This window comes from Apostichopus japonicus, chromosome 20 (genome assembly GCF_037975245.1).
Source record: "Apostichopus japonicus isolate 1M-3 chromosome 20, ASM3797524v1, whole genome shotgun sequence".
In the NCBI taxonomy this organism is placed as follows: domain Eukaryota; kingdom Metazoa; phylum Echinodermata; class Holothuroidea; order Aspidochirotida; family Stichopodidae; genus Apostichopus; species Apostichopus japonicus.
This window is the reverse complement of record NC_092580.1, coordinates 6,990,464-7,009,093: the sequence shown is the minus strand read 5'-3', so window position 1 is coordinate 7,009,093 and position 18,630 is coordinate 6,990,464. Positions and strand designations below refer to the sequence as shown.

At 38.1% G+C, this 18,630-nt stretch overlaps 2 protein-coding genes across 2 annotated transcripts; both read left to right on the top strand.

Moving 5' to 3' along the window:
* Nucleotides 1-85: 85 nt before the first annotated feature.
* On the top strand, nucleotides 86-7,797 carry LOC139962111 (uncharacterized protein MT2135-like). Its single transcript, XM_071962011.1, has 13 exons — nucleotides 86-244; nucleotides 972-1,055; nucleotides 1,749-1,835; nucleotides 2,184-2,219; nucleotides 2,767-2,806; nucleotides 3,093-3,229; nucleotides 3,934-4,074; nucleotides 4,482-4,616; nucleotides 4,900-5,007; nucleotides 5,383-5,465; nucleotides 5,799-5,978; nucleotides 6,700-6,883; nucleotides 7,265-7,797. The coding sequence occupies exons 1-13, from the start codon at nucleotides 218-220 to the stop codon at nucleotides 7,439-7,441; spliced, it is 1,419 nt and encodes a 472-aa protein (XP_071818112.1). The 5' UTR covers nucleotides 86-217; the 3' UTR covers nucleotides 7,442-7,797.
* Nucleotides 7,798-8,414: 617 nt separating this feature from the next.
* On the top strand, nucleotides 8,415-18,544 carry LOC139962112 (uncharacterized protein MT2135-like). Its single transcript, XM_071962012.1, has 13 exons — nucleotides 8,415-8,682; nucleotides 9,321-9,407; nucleotides 10,008-10,094; nucleotides 10,502-10,537; nucleotides 10,783-10,822; nucleotides 11,442-11,578; nucleotides 11,904-12,044; nucleotides 12,358-12,489; nucleotides 12,890-12,997; nucleotides 13,407-13,489; nucleotides 14,205-14,384; nucleotides 14,535-14,718; nucleotides 15,729-18,544. The coding sequence occupies exons 1-13, from the start codon at nucleotides 8,656-8,658 to the stop codon at nucleotides 15,903-15,905; spliced, it is 1,419 nt and encodes a 472-aa protein (XP_071818113.1). The 5' UTR covers nucleotides 8,415-8,655; the 3' UTR covers nucleotides 15,906-18,544.
* The last annotated feature ends 86 nt before the right edge of the window (nucleotides 18,545-18,630 follow it).

The following is an 18,630-nucleotide window of genomic DNA, read 5'->3' as shown; positions in this document are numbered from 1 at the left end:
AATCAGCTATTGGTGTTTGTTTTAATATTGTAAGGACAACCTAACGACAGTAGCAATCAGTGGACGTTGAGCTGGGAAACGTATTTAAGAATTCAAAAGTCCAAAGATTTCACGACACTAGTACCTCCTTGCCTTTACGTATTGAAGAGATCACAGATGTTTATATCGCTGTAAAGAACACCTTTATTGTATTACTTAAAATAACAAAGTGAAGAAAATGGAGAATAAATACCTCCTGATTCTGGTAAGTTTTTATTCTCATTTTAATAATATTTCAATAAATAATGGTTAAAATATACGTGTAATAAAAAGGTTTTAATATAGAAAAGTTAGGCCAGTAAAAAAATATTTCATTTGGTGTCTGGTATTCGAATGTCGGCTATTTGACACAAAGTAGTTAGTAAACATTAATATTATATTAGGTTTAACTGATATCTTTACCATAGGCCCTTGCTTGCTAATCACATTAAATAATAGTCTGTAAGTAGTAAAGAATAGTCTTGAATTGACAGAATGGGTGGGGGTTGAATAAGTAACCATTCCTTTCAAAATCAGTAAGTACTTTTAGTCCTGAATGAAAACTTAGGGAAGAGGGGCGAGGATGACATTCTGCTTAGCTCACTTAAACAATATTTGGTTCAAGCTCACATTAGCAGATGTTGGTATATACTAGATGGTAGACATTTGTTTACAGGTTCGAATCTCTGTCTAATCGGTAATAGTTTTCTCCATTATCGGTTATATCTTGTTTGCTTTTACTTCTCGCCTGAGGGGTTTCATTCCCAAATATCGTTTAATATTTTGACACGTTATAACTATGACTCATCGCTACAATGCAGGTATGATATTTCATTTAAGCTTTGCAAAGGTCGGTATAGTACAACCATCAAACCCTGTAAAAGAAAGAAGACTATATTCCATATTTAAATATAAAACGACCTTAAAGTACCCATATCTTTTCCCCTTTCCAGCTTCTGTCCTTCTTACTCAAGGAATTACGTTTTGTGGCTTCAATCGAATGTACTCATCTCAGTGCAGACTCAGGCTGTGATGAGGTAAGGTCTTTTAGCGTAGGCTTTATAGCCATGTTAGGCCTAAGAACACAACACCACCAATCACACACACATTCTTTCGGGACTATCTACAGTATTAAGGACCCGTGCATTTTTGTGGCAAAACTACGAATATACAAATGTTCTAGTTTAAAAGGTTTGCGAAGGGATTGGGAGAGGACGGGACGGAGGGGGGGGGGGGTGGGGGTTAGAGAGATGATTCAAGTCAACATGACTGTAAATATATGTGATCTACTAACTTCATAATAACACATCCACAACATTATAACCAGACGATGGACACGTATATTATTTTTTTATTTATTTATTTACTTATTTTTATTTATATATAATTATTACTATTATTATTATTATTTGGGGGGAGGGGGGTATTTTATTTATGCCTCAATTCTCCTTTTCGTTGCCAAACGATACGTCCTAGCGTTACTTTCTCTCGTAGCATTTCAAACTGACAGCTGCCCCATTGTTCGTATTAGTTTTCTAAAGTAGTAGGCCTTATGTTTACCCACACTGGCATATTGAATAGTCCATGTCAAGTCGTACACACCTATTATCCAACTGGTTTCGGATCGTACGACTGAAACCTTAATTTTGTGATAGAAAACTTACCGAGCTAGCTATGCGTCTTATGTGTACTTTGTATCGAATGTGAATTTTTTAAATTTTATCTTTCAGTGTAACGACTGGGGTCACTGCGTACCTGGCAGTGTTCCTGTTGACCCGTGGTTGGAATTTGCGTTAAAGACTCAAAGAGAGATCCAGGTATGGTACTCGCAGTAAAGTTCTAGTCTCATCATAGCTACATGGAACTATCCCATCAACCTTTTACATAACATAAACAGAGCATATTTGTTAAACGTACCTGTAAATCACGCACTTAGTACTGAACAACTTAAGGAATTAACTTTAATCCTCTCTTACCTTTCTCTACATATGCCCTTATATCAATCTAGCTTACAAAAAGGTTGTAACATTTTACCACTGAGCCCCACTGACCTACAACATAACACTTTAACTGAACACTGCCAGATGCTTAGTATACAGAGTCGATTATGAATATGTTGTCCTACCCACTAACTTATTTGTCATTTTATTATTTCTTGCATGCAGCTAGACGAGCCCTTTGCTAATTTCCAAATGTTTGACGTAAGTTTGTATTTTTTTTACTATTATATTTCCTACATTAGCTAGAAAATATTTGCTTCAAACTACTTTGAAAATCCATAACTTTTTACACGGTCCGTTTAAAGAAACATATACCGTATTATCATAATAAACATCATAAAAACACTGCTATAATGTTACATCGATCGTATTTGAAAAATAAAAATGGAAAGTATTTTGAGGCAATTTCGATTCATTCATTACTTATGTTAAACAGCTAAAGAGGTGCAAGGGCAAAATTAGTGATTGCATAGAGAAGAGTTCACAATGCCAATACATGAGCACATATCAACGCAAAATAAGGGTCAAAGGTCGACTAAATTTGAAATGTTGTACGAGAGTATTTATCATCCTGGGATGTAGCTCTTTGAAATTATTTCCTTTAAATGACCCTGTGTTGAATACAGTATAGTTATAATTATGTTTGACTTACATGTATGTACTATCAACATACATATGAATATGTGTCATTCATTCATTCATTTCTTATAAATGTTATCAATAATCTTGTCTTTCTTACGTACTATAGTCGCACAACGCATTCAATAACCGAGGTGATGGGTTTGGAGGTATGAAAAATTTGGAAGAATATTTATTAGGTCTTCTTTATATTTACCTATGTACTCAATTATTTCACCATAAAGTGACAATCAACACATGCCTGGAAAGATGTGTACCTGTTTGTTCGCAGAGAGTTGATATTTGTTGATAGTTTGGTCAAACTAAGCGACCTCATCTGGTCATATGTGTAAATTGCGTATACGCTTATTTGTGTTTCCCTCTCTTTTTATATATGACGTTATGACACCCTTTGATTGATTGTCCATTTTCGTTTTTTTTTTCGTCTTTATCTAGGTAACGATTCTTGCACATGGCCCCCACCGTACGTCCGTCCCTGTCAAACTTGGGCAAATCACGAATTTAGCTTAATTGATCAGTTGAATATGGGCATCAGAGGTCTGGAGCTGGACAACTGGTGGTGTCATGATGCAGTGAGTTGAAGGTGTTCTCTGTTTCCTTGTCAAGAAGCGTATGGTGTGCTTGCTTCATATCAAGTAACACATATGCACTTGCTCAATTTGGCGCAAATTTTAATTTTTTAGTGACGTAAAATAGCTTAAGATATGTTCAACTCATAATTAGTAGCGGAACCCAGTTTTGTTTTTGTTTAATTTGGGGGTGGGGGTGGGGGGTGGGGAAGAGGATGATGGTTGTTAGGGATGCATGGGGGGATGTGGATGGAACTGTGTCATAGGGATTTCAGTGATGCAATTACCAAACCAGCATCATCGTTCTTATGATTCATTTGCTCCTTCTCGTTACCCCGGGCGAAAATAGGACATCAAAGGTCATGTTCTCCGGATGGGTACCAAACCGAGGGAATACTGATTATAATTTCTAAACTATTATATGCTTTGTTTAGATCTATTATCCGAAGAGATTGTATACATGGATTGAATTTTGGTGCAAATGGGGTATTGCAATGGGAAGATAGGGTAACGTATATACACCGATCGGGGGCAAGGTAGAAGAATTACAAGGACGTCGCAGTAGTCAGCGTGGCCTTTGGTAGTATTCTCACGTTCAGTTCATTGGTCAGAAAGAAACTATAGGTTCCTCATACGCCTATATTTTTATTATTGAATAATATTATTAAACGTTAAATAAGCTGTTCATATCATTTTTTTTGGTATAGATGAGGCTGGCCCACATGGGCTCCGATCTGAAAATTCTATGTTTTGAAAGAAACAAGCTCTGGTCGTCTGCTCTAAACGATATTGCCAACTGGTTAGCTAAGGACGGCAACGAGGGAGAGTTTGTGAGGCTCTACATTAATGTGAGTAACGTGAGGTGTTCCTTTGTCCATTATTTAGTGTCCATAGCACGTAACCTCTTTTATGGACGTTGCTTGGATGGAAGACTGTGCTATATTTTGCAGCATTTGAAGCAATGTTGAAGAAGTCTCAACTCTTGAAGTTGTACCGAATATACATGTTATATATTAATTTGTTTTCACATGAGATTTTTGTAATATTCTGTCTGCCGATGGGTCGGGTGACTGAACCCCCCCCCCCCGATTTTATGCGGGAGAGGACCCCCCCTCCCCCAGAAATCTATGTGGTTAGGCCCCTCTCCAAAACCATACATTTGGGAGCAGTTTTTCTCGCACCCAATGCCCTTCTCGATACAGACCCATGACACATGATAACACTCACTTAAACTTTTCTTTTATATCCTCACCAGGAGAAATCTTACCAAGGCCATGATGATGAATTTAATGATCCTATCTGGGAAAACTTTGGAAACAAAGTCCTGACTCCACAATATCTTGAAGAAGAGTATGGAGGTGTGTGGCCCACAATGCGTCGTCTACGTGAGGTAAGAATAAAATGTCTTGTTTTAAACAATGGGGGTAACCATAGGCAAAGGGTAGTAATGTTAAGTGGGTGATATATATGCGAGGGAGGATGGCGGACGATACGAGACGATTTTGACGATAATCGAAAAATTTCACACAATTGTCACCTTCTCCGGTATTGTCTTGTTACTGATTTTGTATTGTTACTGATATTGTCTTGCCAGAGAATATTTATCTCGTAATATGCAATTTTGCATTGATTTATTTCGAAATGTTGCCTTTCTCTTTTTAATTCCATGAAAGAATGGAAAAAATGTGGCAGTAATGATAAAGACGGGAGCCAGCCCAGAAAAGGACCATGGAGGTCTTTACGTGGTCAGGTACGACTGGCGAGATGCTGGTATGGGAGGGGTAAGTGTTTATGTTCAAGGCGAGTGAATGGAACAACCTTATAATGAGAGATTTGTATGGTCCTCTCTTTGCCCCCTCTCCGCCCTCATGAACAGACTACTAATACATTGATTAATAGATCTATGCCGTTGTCTCTCACTAAGTTATTTACCTCATATTACTCACCTCATTAACATCCCCTTGCAAATTATCGCAGACACCATACCTTTTCCCTATTATTTCGTCTCCAGTATATGTTGTCAAAAAATGTTTTTCTTCAAACATTGAACCACGGTAGACAGAAAATTTAGGACACGTCGGTGCAATGCAACAACGATGGTTATTTTAGAACTTTCAAATTTCTTAGTTGATATTAGAAACACTCACTTCTTTCAGTTCACGCCATATCCGCGTTGTGGAGGTAAAAATCCGGACGACACAAGGACCTGGCGTTTCCATGGTGATGCTACACATTATCCGTAAGATTTCCTTTATTTTAATGTTCTCATGCATAATTTTCACAGCCGGGTTAACAGAGTTGATCTTGTCTTCAAGTATAGGATTAGATAACTTACAATAGTACTAATTAAGATATACTACCTTCACGCACCTCATGTGTGTTTTGATACCAGTCATTTCATGGAAGAAATCGCATCAACTGTATAATGTGTATATATATATATATATATATACATACATACATACATAATATATTTACATATATAATATCAACGTGCAACATGCATAATAAAAACGACTGAATTTAGTCTGTCTTTATGGTAATTTCATCTTTCTTGCTCGTTTCATCGCAGAATTGTTTACGATGGTCCTTCTGGTGGAATAATGTACGACTTTGTTGATATGGTAAAGTGTAATGTCCAATGGCCTGCTAGTGATATGGTTCATCCACAGATGATGAGAACAGCAGTGTTTACCTGGGCTGAAGGAGAGCCATCTCAAACCCTGCAATCTGGCACCTGTATTGCTCTTCAGTAAATATCACACTTTCAATTTTGATACGATAGAGTTGCGTAATATATATATTTGTTTCACTGATATCTCACTGATGCAAACCGATAACAGAAATATTATAGCTGTAAAGGTGACAGATCACAACCGTGTGCTTTATTGACACGATTTTTAATACATGCCGCCATTTTGTCATCAATCCCTTTCCAGAGATATATTTCTGTCAAGCAAATACTGCAAAGTGTGGAGCATTCATAACGATATTTATCGCTTATCTTGATATCATTTTGAGCCATCCATATATGTGGATATACACGTGGAAGTTTATTTTCATATTCCTGTTCTTTTAACAACCTTCCTTATGTTTACCTGTGTTCTGATATATAGTATATATTCTTCTATATGTTTATTTTATAATTGTATCCCTCCTCTGTAAACGGCCGCTACATGGAAACACAGAAGAGATAAAGTTCATAGTGTGTGTATGCTTGGTGGTCGGGGGGGGGGGGTTGGAGAAGGGTGGATTTCCGCAGTATACTGTCGTGCATTTGGAGGTACTGCTATAATAAAAAATTTAAAAATCGACCAAAGACATTTTATAGACTGCTAACGAGGTAACTATACTTCAACGGTATGCAAAAGGTATGCTCTAACGTCATGCAATATCCTCCCAACACTCCTCAATTTTTGTTATGACACAATATCACAACGCGTGTGCATATCCTATTCGTGTTTATCCTGTAGTGGTGACAACCGTTGGCACGTGGAACAGAACTGCTATCAACAGTTTCGTCATGCATGTCAGAGCGCGGGAAATAAAGACGTTTGGACAGTGAGTGACACGACCAGACCATACAGGTATTCAGGAATTATCTGTCCTACCGGCTATAAATTCAGCTTACCAAACAATGGATACAGACAACAGAAGGTGAGATTTCAACCCTGGTTGTTAAAATTTATAAGATTCTTCATGAAGGAAGACTTACACAAAAACTCAAGAATAGTGATTCAGTAAAGAAGGTCTGTTAGTGAAGACACTATAATGTGAGCCCCTTTCTCACGTTCTCCAGGGCTTTCTGAACCGACCCCACCAGCACCCAACGTATGTTGACTATTCTCTTCGTCATCTCTAACTCGTGACAAAAAAGTCGCATAACAACAAATATTTTATTTTAGGACTCTAGTGAAGGAAAAAAGCTGAAAATTGTGGTAAAATTGATTTCCACTATATTCGTATTAATAACTTGTGAAAACGCATTTCCAGCTTAAACCATGTCTTAACCATTCTTCTTTTTGTCTTGTATCTTAGCTATTTGAAGCAGCTAATGGAGAGACCGTCTGGATTAATTACAGCCCCTGGCTCCCAGGGTACGTCGAGCCGACCGACCAACCACAGGTCACGACCCCTTCCAGTGCTGATACCAAATACCTAACATCGGTGGCTGCTTTGGGTGCCTGTATCATGTTATGGATTACATTGCATTAAACAATTTCCTACACTGACCTTTGACTCTTTAACATAAGCATTTATCTCCTAAAATTCATGCACAACAGTGCCTTTCTGCTGTCTCTTATGTTGTTGGGTAGACCATAGATTAGCTGCAGTATAACCATGCCGTTTTTTCGTTTACTACGGAGCATATTTGATGTTGGTTATTTGTTGTTGCTTCTGTGTGTTAATATATGTTTGAAGCCAGCAGAATGCCCAAGAGAACCTATTTAGTTCTTGAATGATCTGGAATATCTGATTTGTTATTACGCAATACTTTAAATATGGAGTTCTTCACATGTAATAGGATATTCAATACAAGGTAGACAATACATTTATTGTTAAGAAAATCAGTTGTATCTTCAAAGTTCAGTTTGCCTCCCTCCTCTCTCCCCCTGCCGCCCTTACCTTTATGATGTTTTACTTCTCCTTTGTGACGTTTGACTAATCACGCTAGTGTACTAAACATGTCTGAAGAACATGGTTAGCGTTACCCTTATAACCTTGAGACATCAAGGCTTGTGCATATCAAATTAAGAAATCACATCAAGAAGCCACCCGCCCCCCCCCACCCACCATGTGTTCGACAATGGTTACCTAGGTAAAGGCATATCTCGTGTTTTGTGACGACATCGGTTACCTAGGTAAAGGCATCTCTCGTGTTTTGTGACGACATCGGTTACCTATAAGGTAAAGGCATATCTTGTGTTTCGTGACGACATCGGTTACGTATGGTAAAGGCATCTTTCGTGTTTTGTGTCGAAAACGGTTATGTGTGAAGGCATCTCTCTTGTTTTGTAACGACATCGGTTACCTAGGTAAAGGCATCTCGTGTCTTGTGACGACAACGGTTATCTAGGTAAGGGTATTTCTCGTGTTTTGTGACGATGATAAAGGATGTATATATTGCACTGAAGCAAAGTCACAAACATTTTTGTAATGTACCTTTTTTCTCTAAATATTACGCTGCGTGAACACAGAGGGCATTAGTACCTGACTAATTATCAAAGCCATCATCAGCCAGTTGTTTGTTTTAATAGTACAACAACATCAAACAGTGGACATTGATCTGGTAAACGCTCAAGAATTCAAAAGTCCAAATATAGTACGAACTGCAGCACTGTATAAGTCTATGCGGTGAAGTGATCATAGTTTGCCGTTGCCGCCTTCTTAAGCAACTTGTATTACGCAAAAAGCACAAACTAACGAAAATGAAGAATAAACATCTCTTGATTCTGGTAAGTTCGTTGATCTTTCTAAAGTTTGTATTTCCTTGCTTCATACATTGTAAAGGTATGGGACATAATAGACAAAAGTTTAGGACAGCAAAACTACTGCCATCCTTAGAGTTTGATGTTAACATGCTTGTTCGCTATACATGAGCCATATAGGTGAACTTAAATGGATTGATACTACTGAAACTGATTAATTTTAGAAGTTCGTAAAATCACAAAACTGATGAAATTTGACAAACAAGTGTCGGTACATTGATTCTCACTAGCAAATTGAAGTTAGTACTATTCATGGTTATGTAGACTTACATGTATATACAAGTGAGCTATTCACAGATGAAAATGTGAAGAAGTGTCATCGCGAAAAACGAAACAGCTAGTTACAGTCGGTCAATTAGTGCCAGGTTTGCATCATCGTAATGATTGTTTCAAATGGAATTTCAAACAGCCTTTAGTATATTTGAACGACAGAACGTGCTGTACCTCCTTCCTAACCCCCACCTCACCCCAATGTAATATTTACCTCACTAGCCAAGAGAAGTTGTAAGTTACAGGGAAAACCAGAATAATATACCAATTATTCAATTGTTTCATATTATTTCATTAAAAGGAATACAGTAATGATTTCATTGTTTTCCTTTCAGCTTCTCACTTTCTTCTTGAACGTATCACGTTACTTTGTGGCTTCCATTGAGTGTACTCATCTTAGCGCAGACTCTGGTTGTGATGAGGTACGGAGATATCGGCGAGTTGTCCTCTGCATGTCTTTCTGGGTCTCATATACAAGCGGGTAGCATGCACAAGCGCATAAAAGCGTGAGCCAGCCTTAACTGGAACACGAAGGCAGCGAATGTGGGAGGGGATGGGGCCATGATCATAGGGTACCTCCTGATTCATAAGGGTACCAGGTCTGCATGAACTTTCTGAAAGTACATTCAAAAGATGTGAAAATTATCTGCCGAGAAACAAGTTTCTTATTGTTCTGGTTATATACATGCCCAAGATACATGGAAGACCCACTGTCTTGGTGTAATAATGGCATAGAAATGCATGAAGCGAGATCGAGAATATATCAAAAGGACAGGTTTAACTGATTCACCCACCGACCACAATTTCTTCTCATTGTTATTGTACAATTGGCATAATCAAGCATACCTCGTTGTTTGTTGTTGCAAGTTTACCCATGCAGGCGTCATAATTTGCTATAGCATTATACATGATATTCCCTTGCTATTTATTTAGTGAATGCTAAATAAGAATTAATTCACAATGAGTATAATCACTTCGACTTCGGAATAATTTATACAGAAATATACCTTTTCATATTTCAGTGTAACGACTGGGGTCACTGCGTACCTGGCAGTGTTCCTGTTGATCCGTGGTTGGACTTTGCATTAAAAACTCAAAGAGAGATCCAGGTAAGCAAACATATTCCGTACAGTGTTTTGATTCAACAAAAGAAGCATAACAATGTCGATCAAAGAGAGCGGAAATAAGGCTTGTGAGAGTCGGTAAGTTTAGGGCCATACAGAAAACAAAACCTTTACCTCATTAACCCCCCCCCCCACATCCCCTCACCCACACCTCTCATCCATCGATTTCTGTAAATCCTGTGAGTAAAGTTTGTGGTGACAAAAATGTTTATATAAACATTGTCTTCCGTGATACTTTCCCCATCAACATATACGAGAACTATACCAAGATAAAGGAACATATTGCAAGGAAACTCTTTTTCTCTATTAATACTTTAAAACAAGAATGATGCTACTTATTTTTATGCTTAAGTTGGTTTAATGGAAACTGTCTTGGTTTTCCCTTTTTTCAGTTAGATGAACCGTTTGCAAACTATCAGATGTTTGATGTGAGTATTCATCCTTGATATTAAAGTTTATTGATAAACGTGCAAATGTCACAGAGTGAGTTAACCTTATACACTAGTGGCTAAAACGCAACTGTTCACAGGCTCTGAGGCAAACCATAATATTGAGGTCTTAAAGTGGTTTCGCCCTGGTCACTTTTGATTTGTTCACATAGGTTTACATGCATGGTTTAACAACATACTATTAAATATGTAATCATGTTTTATTTACTATATCTCTCTCTCAGTCACATAATGCGTTTAACAACAGAGGAGACGGTTTTGGCGGTACGTATACAGACTTTTCTTCACTCTTTCAATATACGAGACATTAAACACAAATGACAATGAAATCACTTTTCTTTTTTAAATGATCGTATTTTCACGCATTAAAGGTGCATTATTTTGTTCTCAGAAACTATACTTGCCGAATAACAGCATGATCTTCCCGATCAAGGGTGAGGTCAAATGGTGGTTGCAGAAGGGAAGGGGATATACATGCTAGTAAACGACTATATACCGTCATTGAAATTTACTATTGTATGTCATTACACATTGGTATAACAATGAAATCCTATATTAATAAATCATCAATCTATTCATTCTTCCCCACCCCCCCCCCAAAAAAAATCTAAGCGTGGCTTGATGATCTTTTTACAAACAATGCCTCTATATAATAATGTACTCAAGTGGAGAGTGTCGAATCGAGGCAGACCTATCCAGATGCTTACCTTCCCTAAGTGAAGTACCTGGAATTAAGTAGAAACATTGACTCATGGTATACCGCACATGTTATAAACATACGCCGAAATGATGCCCCGCCCCTCCACCCCAATCATCCTCTTTTAAGTTAGATGTGGCTTCTCAGTCGCTGCTGCTTAAATGTGATGTATTTTCTTTTCGATAGGAAATGATACGTGTTCCTGGCCTCCTCCATACGTCCGTCCATGTCAAAGCTGGGCTAATCATGAATTCAGTTTAATTGACCAACTAAACATGGGCGTTAGAGGATTGGAACTGGATAATTGGTGGTGTCACGACGCGGTAAGTGTAGTCAGACTAAAGAATGTATGGACATGGGACAGTATACCAGCCCACTCGCCCCCACCCCCCCCCCCGAACCTAAATATGAATGATTACGGAGTCAAGAAACGCACTTTTGTACTATAGTTCTATTAATTTACTTAAAGTAAACTTTCAGTGCTGATACACTACAGATATTCTGCTTAATTGCGTGTATTTGCAATATCTAATGATGTTATAGTTCCAGTTAAATAAACTGCGTTTAGCTAGTGACCGTGTATAAGATATACGCATTATTGCACCCCAACCGGGCATTATAACTTAATTCTTTGTTGTCCTACCCCAGATGAGGCTCGCTCATATGGGCTCCAACCTGAAAATAATTTGCTTTGAGAGAAACAAGCTCTGGTCCTCAGCTTTTGAAGATATTGCAAACTGGTTAGCTAAGGACGGAAACGAGGGAGAATTTGTCAGGCTTTACATCAATGTGAGTATCGAAATTAGTTTATAGCAGTTTGATATTAATGTCATCCCTTCTAACACTTCTTAAACGTTCGACATCATTCTAAGCAACTGGTTGATGACGTCATGATCCCATTTACCACTCTCAGTATACTGCACGGGTATCATTCGTATAACTAACCCTGAAAACTCAGAGAGTACTTCGAAGGGTAACATATCTCCAAGGGGAGGGCTGGTGACGTCACTGAATATTTGATCATTGTATGATTATCATCATAATTCGGTATGAAACCAATTTCCTTAAAATGTTATAAATATGTATCTTAAATTTCTTACAGGAAAAATTTCCACAGGGCCATGACGACGAGTTTAATGATCCTATTTGGGAAAACTTTGGAAACCGAGTGGTTACACCTGAATATATTGAAAGCTACGGCGGAATTTGGCCAACAATGCGGACACTCAGAGAGGTGAGGTGCACGAACCAGTTATTTACACATTATTGCTTCATGAATTTGAAATGATTCACATAGCCTATATTCAAAAGAAATATTTCTTTGACAAATTCCCATGTGTAATTGTATGTTTATTATTTGATAATACTGTTACCGAATTGCAGTTAATGACAAAAACTACTATAATTCCCAATGGATGTTTTGTTGACGGGATTCGAACGAATGAAGTCTTTGCTACAGCAGTTATAAGACTTTGTTAAGGAATGTATTGACTACAGTGTATACAAATCCAAGTAGAAAATGTTTTCAATATATCATGTTAGTGATATGTTAGTATAATTTTGTATTTCTCTCTTTTCTTCTTACCCCACTGCCACCCCCGTCACTTCCTTCCCCTCAATTCTCACACGTACAGGACGGTAAGAACTTAGCTGTGATGATTTCTAACGGTGCAGATGAAGAGAAGGCCCATGGTGGTCTGTATGTCGTTCGTTATGACTGGAGAGATAACGGAATAGGAGGGGTACGTATACACACATCTCATGCGCGTTTTAACTTTACTTCTTGTATGAGGTGGGGGGGGGGGAGGGAGTCTATGATATCTATTCAGACGAACTATGTCTGTTCTTTTGGAAAGCCTGTCTTTTATGCACATTTTACTTATTCTTGACATGTTCAGAAGGAGGGAGTGATAGTGTTGGAAGAGCCGCCACAAACGTTGACAACTTCAAGAATACAAATTTGTTGACCATACTCAAATTTGATATTGAATTGCGATAGACAGAACAAATGGCGTTCCTTAAATTCTGACGAGCAATTTTCTTCATTCACTACTGTTTTTCTTCACATCCGATCAAAATATGTTAAATTTATATTAAGACAAAGTCTCCATTGCCACGTGATCATTTTCATTTACATACTCTCCTGTTCAGTTTACGCCCTACCCAAAATGTGGAGGTAAAGACGTAGATGATCCCAGAACCTGGCGATATTTCGGTGATGCTACACACTACCCGTAAGTCACAATTCATCAACAGGAATTCTGTACCCCTAAGGGCGTCGACAACCATGTCGGGCTATTATGTCACCGCGCTTCTGGTTTGAAGTCTTCATAAATTCATGATACATTCAGGGCGTTTTCATGCCCTTTTTCTTACTGAAAATGAGAATACATTATACTTGATCCCATATTTCCACTTAATTGACTCCGGGCTCAGCGCTCCCCCCCCCCTTTTTACCCGTCAGGCTTGCGATCCATGTAAGGTTTTCCCTAGCAGCATTGATGAAAGATTTGTAGCTATATCGTGTAATACGACAGCCTGGCGACCTGAGAATAAAATCGTCACAGTTTTAAGTTAATTATTTACAATTCGTTTCATTAATCTCACATACTCATTTGTCATGTTATATCGATTGCGTCTATTGGAGGCGGAAGCATTTAACTCCCACCCCCCCCCACAATTGGAGTTTCCCACTATCAAAATCCCACAGGCTTCTGTTTCCCATATGTGGTATATGTGATTCTGTACTTTATGTGTAAATCCACCTTACGGTTGTTACAGTCCTCTTTATTCTAAAGGACACTGTTGTTTCTGCAGAAGGAGCCCTATACACTCGTTTTTCCCTTACCCTTGCCAACATTCATATAACCCTCCCAGTTATCGCTATAACCATTCACCTAACATTATTAATGTTAATTATAACTTCTCTCATGTAAACTTGATTTTCAGCATTGTATATGATGGACCTACTGGCGGTATCATACTAGACTTCAAAGAGTTAGTGAAGTGTCATATACAGTGGCTATCAGCTGACATGGTTCACCCCCAGATGATGAGGACGGGTGTCTTCACATGGGCTGAAGGAGAACCATCACTAGACTTGCAATCAGGAACCTGCGTGGCTCTCCGGTAAGTTCATATATCCCAGTACTTGTCTATTAAGGTGCAATCATTTCAAGTCACAGCAACGAGAAAATTCAAGAAGATAACAAATAATATGTCTTACTATAACAAAGCATTTTTTTTTGGGTAAATTTATGTTCATGTTTTGTTTCGCAGCGAAGACAATAGATGGCATGTGGAGGAGAATTGTTATCAACAATTTCTTCACGCTTGTCAAAGTCTTGAAAACCAAAATGTCTGGACAGTCAGTGATTCAAGAGGACCCTACAGTTTGACCAAAAACATTTGTCCGACTGGCTACAAATTTAGTTTACCAAATAACGGATACAGACAAATGAAGGTAACTAAATGATATTCTGAGAGAATCTCTCATTAAGATTTTTCCATTCATATTCGGTTATATTAAATTAAGTCATTAGTACGATTTGTACGTGAAGTAATTTGCTATTGGTTTCTACATATCATGTAATTTTTCACAGGTTTAGTTGTTCTTGTAACTCTATGGTTGAAGGCGAATACTAGTAGTACTGAGAACATGAAACTGCAAATTTTAATCAAAGTATTTGAAGTGAATGAACTCGATCTTATCATAGCACCAATAAGTAATATGTAAATTGTTAGTATACATGAATGGGAAAATAATGATAATTGAGTTGAAACCAATAAATGTTCACAAATGAATTATCTAACATCAGTTTACAAAAAACATATACTGCCACTGATCTTGTAATACACGTTAATTAAAAAAATTTGGAGGATTTGGTATCATAAATGAAGAGATGCCTGGACAATTAGAAATCATGTCGGGAAAAAAATAAATCATATAAATCATTTCTCTCGCCGATAGTTATACTCACAGAGGGAGTAAAAGTTACGTTTCTAACCAAATATTAATTTAGACACCCTGCAGCTTAATTGGAACACTGCAATTCAAGTTTTTATTATCATATGCTGTTCGCACGAACAATGTTTTCACTGAAATACAGGGGATATAAAATCCTGCACTTATGTTTTAAATAACGAAAGTAAGTACAGCTGTTTTGAAATGGAAATCGGAATGTTGTATAGAAACTAGCACATAACGGTTGTCTCGACCGGGCTCGTAGCCACAGGGGCAATCTGCTGCAATGCCCCCCCCCCCCATTTTCCCTCAAATTTATGGTTTCAGTAATAGACCTCTATGGTGGATCCATACAAATGCCCCCTCAAACCTAAATACTTCTCCTCCAAACGAACACTGTGCCCCTCCAAATTTGACAAGCTTACTACGGGCCCTGTCTTGACTAGTAATACCAAATATTACCCAAACTCCTAATACTTGGTTACACTGTTTATTTTGGTTGATCATAGGTGTTTGAAGCAGCTAAGGGGGAGCGAGTCTGGATTAATTACAGTCCATGGCTTCCAGGATACGTCGAGCCGACCGCACAGCCAGAGGTCACGACCCCTTCCAGTGCTGTTACCAACTATCTAACATCGGTGGCGGCTTTGGGCGCGTGTATTATCTTGGGGATCATATTGTATTGAGTCATAACACACAGTTTGATGTTGAACAAAAGAAAAAATGATCTTGCAAATAATACCTTTTAATTAAATCACAACAGGAACGTGGAAGCATTTGTCTATTATTTGTCTAGCAGTTTAGAACATAATTTATTCATGGTTATGCTCATACAGTACGTCATAATTTATAGGCGTGGTTTATGAGCAGCAGACACATGTTACGGTCCGGAGTATGCTGTGTTTGTAATATCCATTTATTTTCATGTTATTATGTTGCACATTATATTGTAATGCTGATATTCGCAAACTTTTTACTGGGTAAATTTAAGCAAAAACATTGCCAAAGGTTACTTTTTTATATATAAGAAACATATGCATGTAATCATACTTTAGCAATTACATAATTAAAAAGGGAACCCATGCACTAGTTGCTCAGAGATCTATTTTTACTTCCTCAAGTCATTCAGTCCTTTACATGAGAGAATCCTGAATCATGATAGCTCACAATAGTAGCTAAATTATTCTTCGTTGCGGCGGCGGGGGGGGGGGGGGGGAGGGAGTTGTTCTTCAAAACCATTTCTGTCACGCAGGATAGCGATGACAAATTGGTTGGCTTCTCCTTTAAGATCTCAGAATTTATTGGATCTCAATATAACAAAAAGACAATTATATGCCGTGTTTATCTTTAATAACACGGAGGGCACTTATAGGGAATATTTAATTTCGACTACTATCTAATTTCTGAGATTCCAAATAAACGTATTTAAATAAAGAATTCGAAGAACCCTCTGGTAGTTCTATTATAGTCAAACATATACCTGCCTGTAGGTGCTACATGTTATGTATTCAGTCTAGTATCATAAACATACTGCAGACAGGGATAGCTATCACCTTTAACGCCACAGGACAAACCTTGACAAGCAGAATCAGTGGAGTGACCGAAGAAGCTCGGCACTTCTTTACCGGAGTAGAAAATTCAAAGAGAAACAAATTGTTACATAAATATTTATAGATGACACATTGCTGTTAGTACTCTCAATATATGCAGACCTAAAGCTGTTAGAAGGTGTAAGAAAGACTTTCCCCATTCACTTGTGGGTCCATCTCATAGCCATGTACCCCGGCCTGACGGGAGGGGATCGGGGGACAGGCTATATTCCATGGGCCCGGGGTCCATTAGGGGACCAGGGAAATATGCGATAACGATTGTTGTAATATCATTTTCATAATATAGACTTAATTAAGGAAAAGTGAAAACATAGCAAAAAATCGCTGGATAAGAGAACCGCTGACATAGTTGTCCCCTCGGCCCGACCAGACTCCACTTTACGTTTGCAACAATGTTAAGAAGTTATAGGATTGGGATTTCTTTACTCAGCCATTTTCTCTCAACATGATCATCCAACTTACATAAGGACACGACGAGTTGAATTTGGTGGCGTGTTTCTGGTTTGAGGTATAAAAAGTTATACTCAATATAGAGTCGATACCAGCCCGCTCCAGTACTCCCCCCACCTCCCCTCCCTCTCGAAAGAAAGTGCCAGAAGGCAGCAGAGGATATCATTTAGATATATGGTACCAAAACATGGCTTGGTACTTTTTCATTTGTGCATGGCTTGGACGATGGATAGCATTGAATTAGATGCATAGGCGTAGGAGGCGGGGGGGGGGGGCTGGGGGGCTACAGCCCCCAACCAAGATTTTTGGTGAAAATTCGGGCAATATGCTGAGAATTTTTCGGGCACTGAAAGAAGAAAAATTTGCAGTGTGTTTTCAATATTTTGTGTTAAAATTCGGGCAATATGCTGAGAATTTTTCGGGCACCTACTGAAAGAAGAGTAATTTGCAATGTGTTTTTCAATAGTTAAACTGATATTGTTATTATCGTTATTATTGTAACGACTTCCCCAATAATTAAAACCAATATGGAAGGGTAATAACACGGAAAATACAACCAAAATTTTTCGCGCGCTCCACGCGCGTTCAACATCTTAATGTGCATATCATATAGTATTCATCGGTTAATGGCATGTGATGTAATAACCGATAAATGCCTATATGATATGCACATTAACATGTTGAACGCGCGCGGAGCGCGCGAAAAATCTGGTTATATTTTTCGGGCAAATCGTTACAGCCCCCTCAAATCAAATTAGGCTCCTACGCCTATGAGTAGATGTGCTGTGAAAATTAAGGATAAAGGCAAAAAGACAGTTTAGATCACCTTTTGACCATAAAAGCGAGTGTAAGAACTTTGAGAACTCGTGAATAAACTTAGAGGTTTAGTTACAAGTGACGAAAAGTTCGGGCTCTCGTAGCTAAATATCTGCTTCTGGAGCGTTTGTGTTGAATATGAAGAATGACCTCATCGCTGTGTGTTAGACTAAGTAATCCAGCCACTTAACTCGATGAGCCTCATATGTTTAACAGATCATTTCTTAAAACTATGTAGAAATACACCTTGGACTGATATCAGTGTTTTCTAACGGTCTACAACATATCAATCCACCATTTAATAGTGTATTAACGCATAGTAAACTTATGTGTTACTTTTCTGTCATTCAAATGTTCTTATCATTGTTGCGCATGCGTTTAAAGTAGTTCTGTATATATCGAACCCTGATTGTTGCTTTACGGTTGACAATGAATTGTTATACTATCAAGCAGTTGTCTGTTAATATTTGTATCAATCTAAGCACGTGTTTATGCTATACCAAACACAAAATAACAATTCTCTGTTACACACATA

Coding starts and splice junctions, on each gene's coding strand:
- LOC139962111 (XM_071962011.1), top strand. CDS start 218: ATGGAGAATAAATACCTCCTGATTCTG. Junction 3,230..3,933: donor ACTGGTGGTGTCATGATGCA/GTGAGTTGAAGG, acceptor TTTTTGGTATAG/ATGAGGCTGGCCCACATGGG. Junction 5,979..6,699: donor GGCACCTGTATTGCTCTTCA/GTAAATATCACA, acceptor TTTATCCTGTAG/TGGTGACAACCGTTGGCACG.
- LOC139962112 (XM_071962012.1), top strand. CDS start 8,656: ATGAAGAATAAACATCTCTTGATTCTG. Junction 9,408..10,007: donor CAGACTCTGGTTGTGATGAG/GTACGGAGATAT, acceptor TTCATATTTCAG/TGTAACGACTGGGGTCACTG. Junction 10,095..10,501: donor AAACTCAAAGAGAGATCCAG/GTAAGCAAACAT, acceptor CCCTTTTTTCAG/TTAGATGAACCGTTTGCAAA.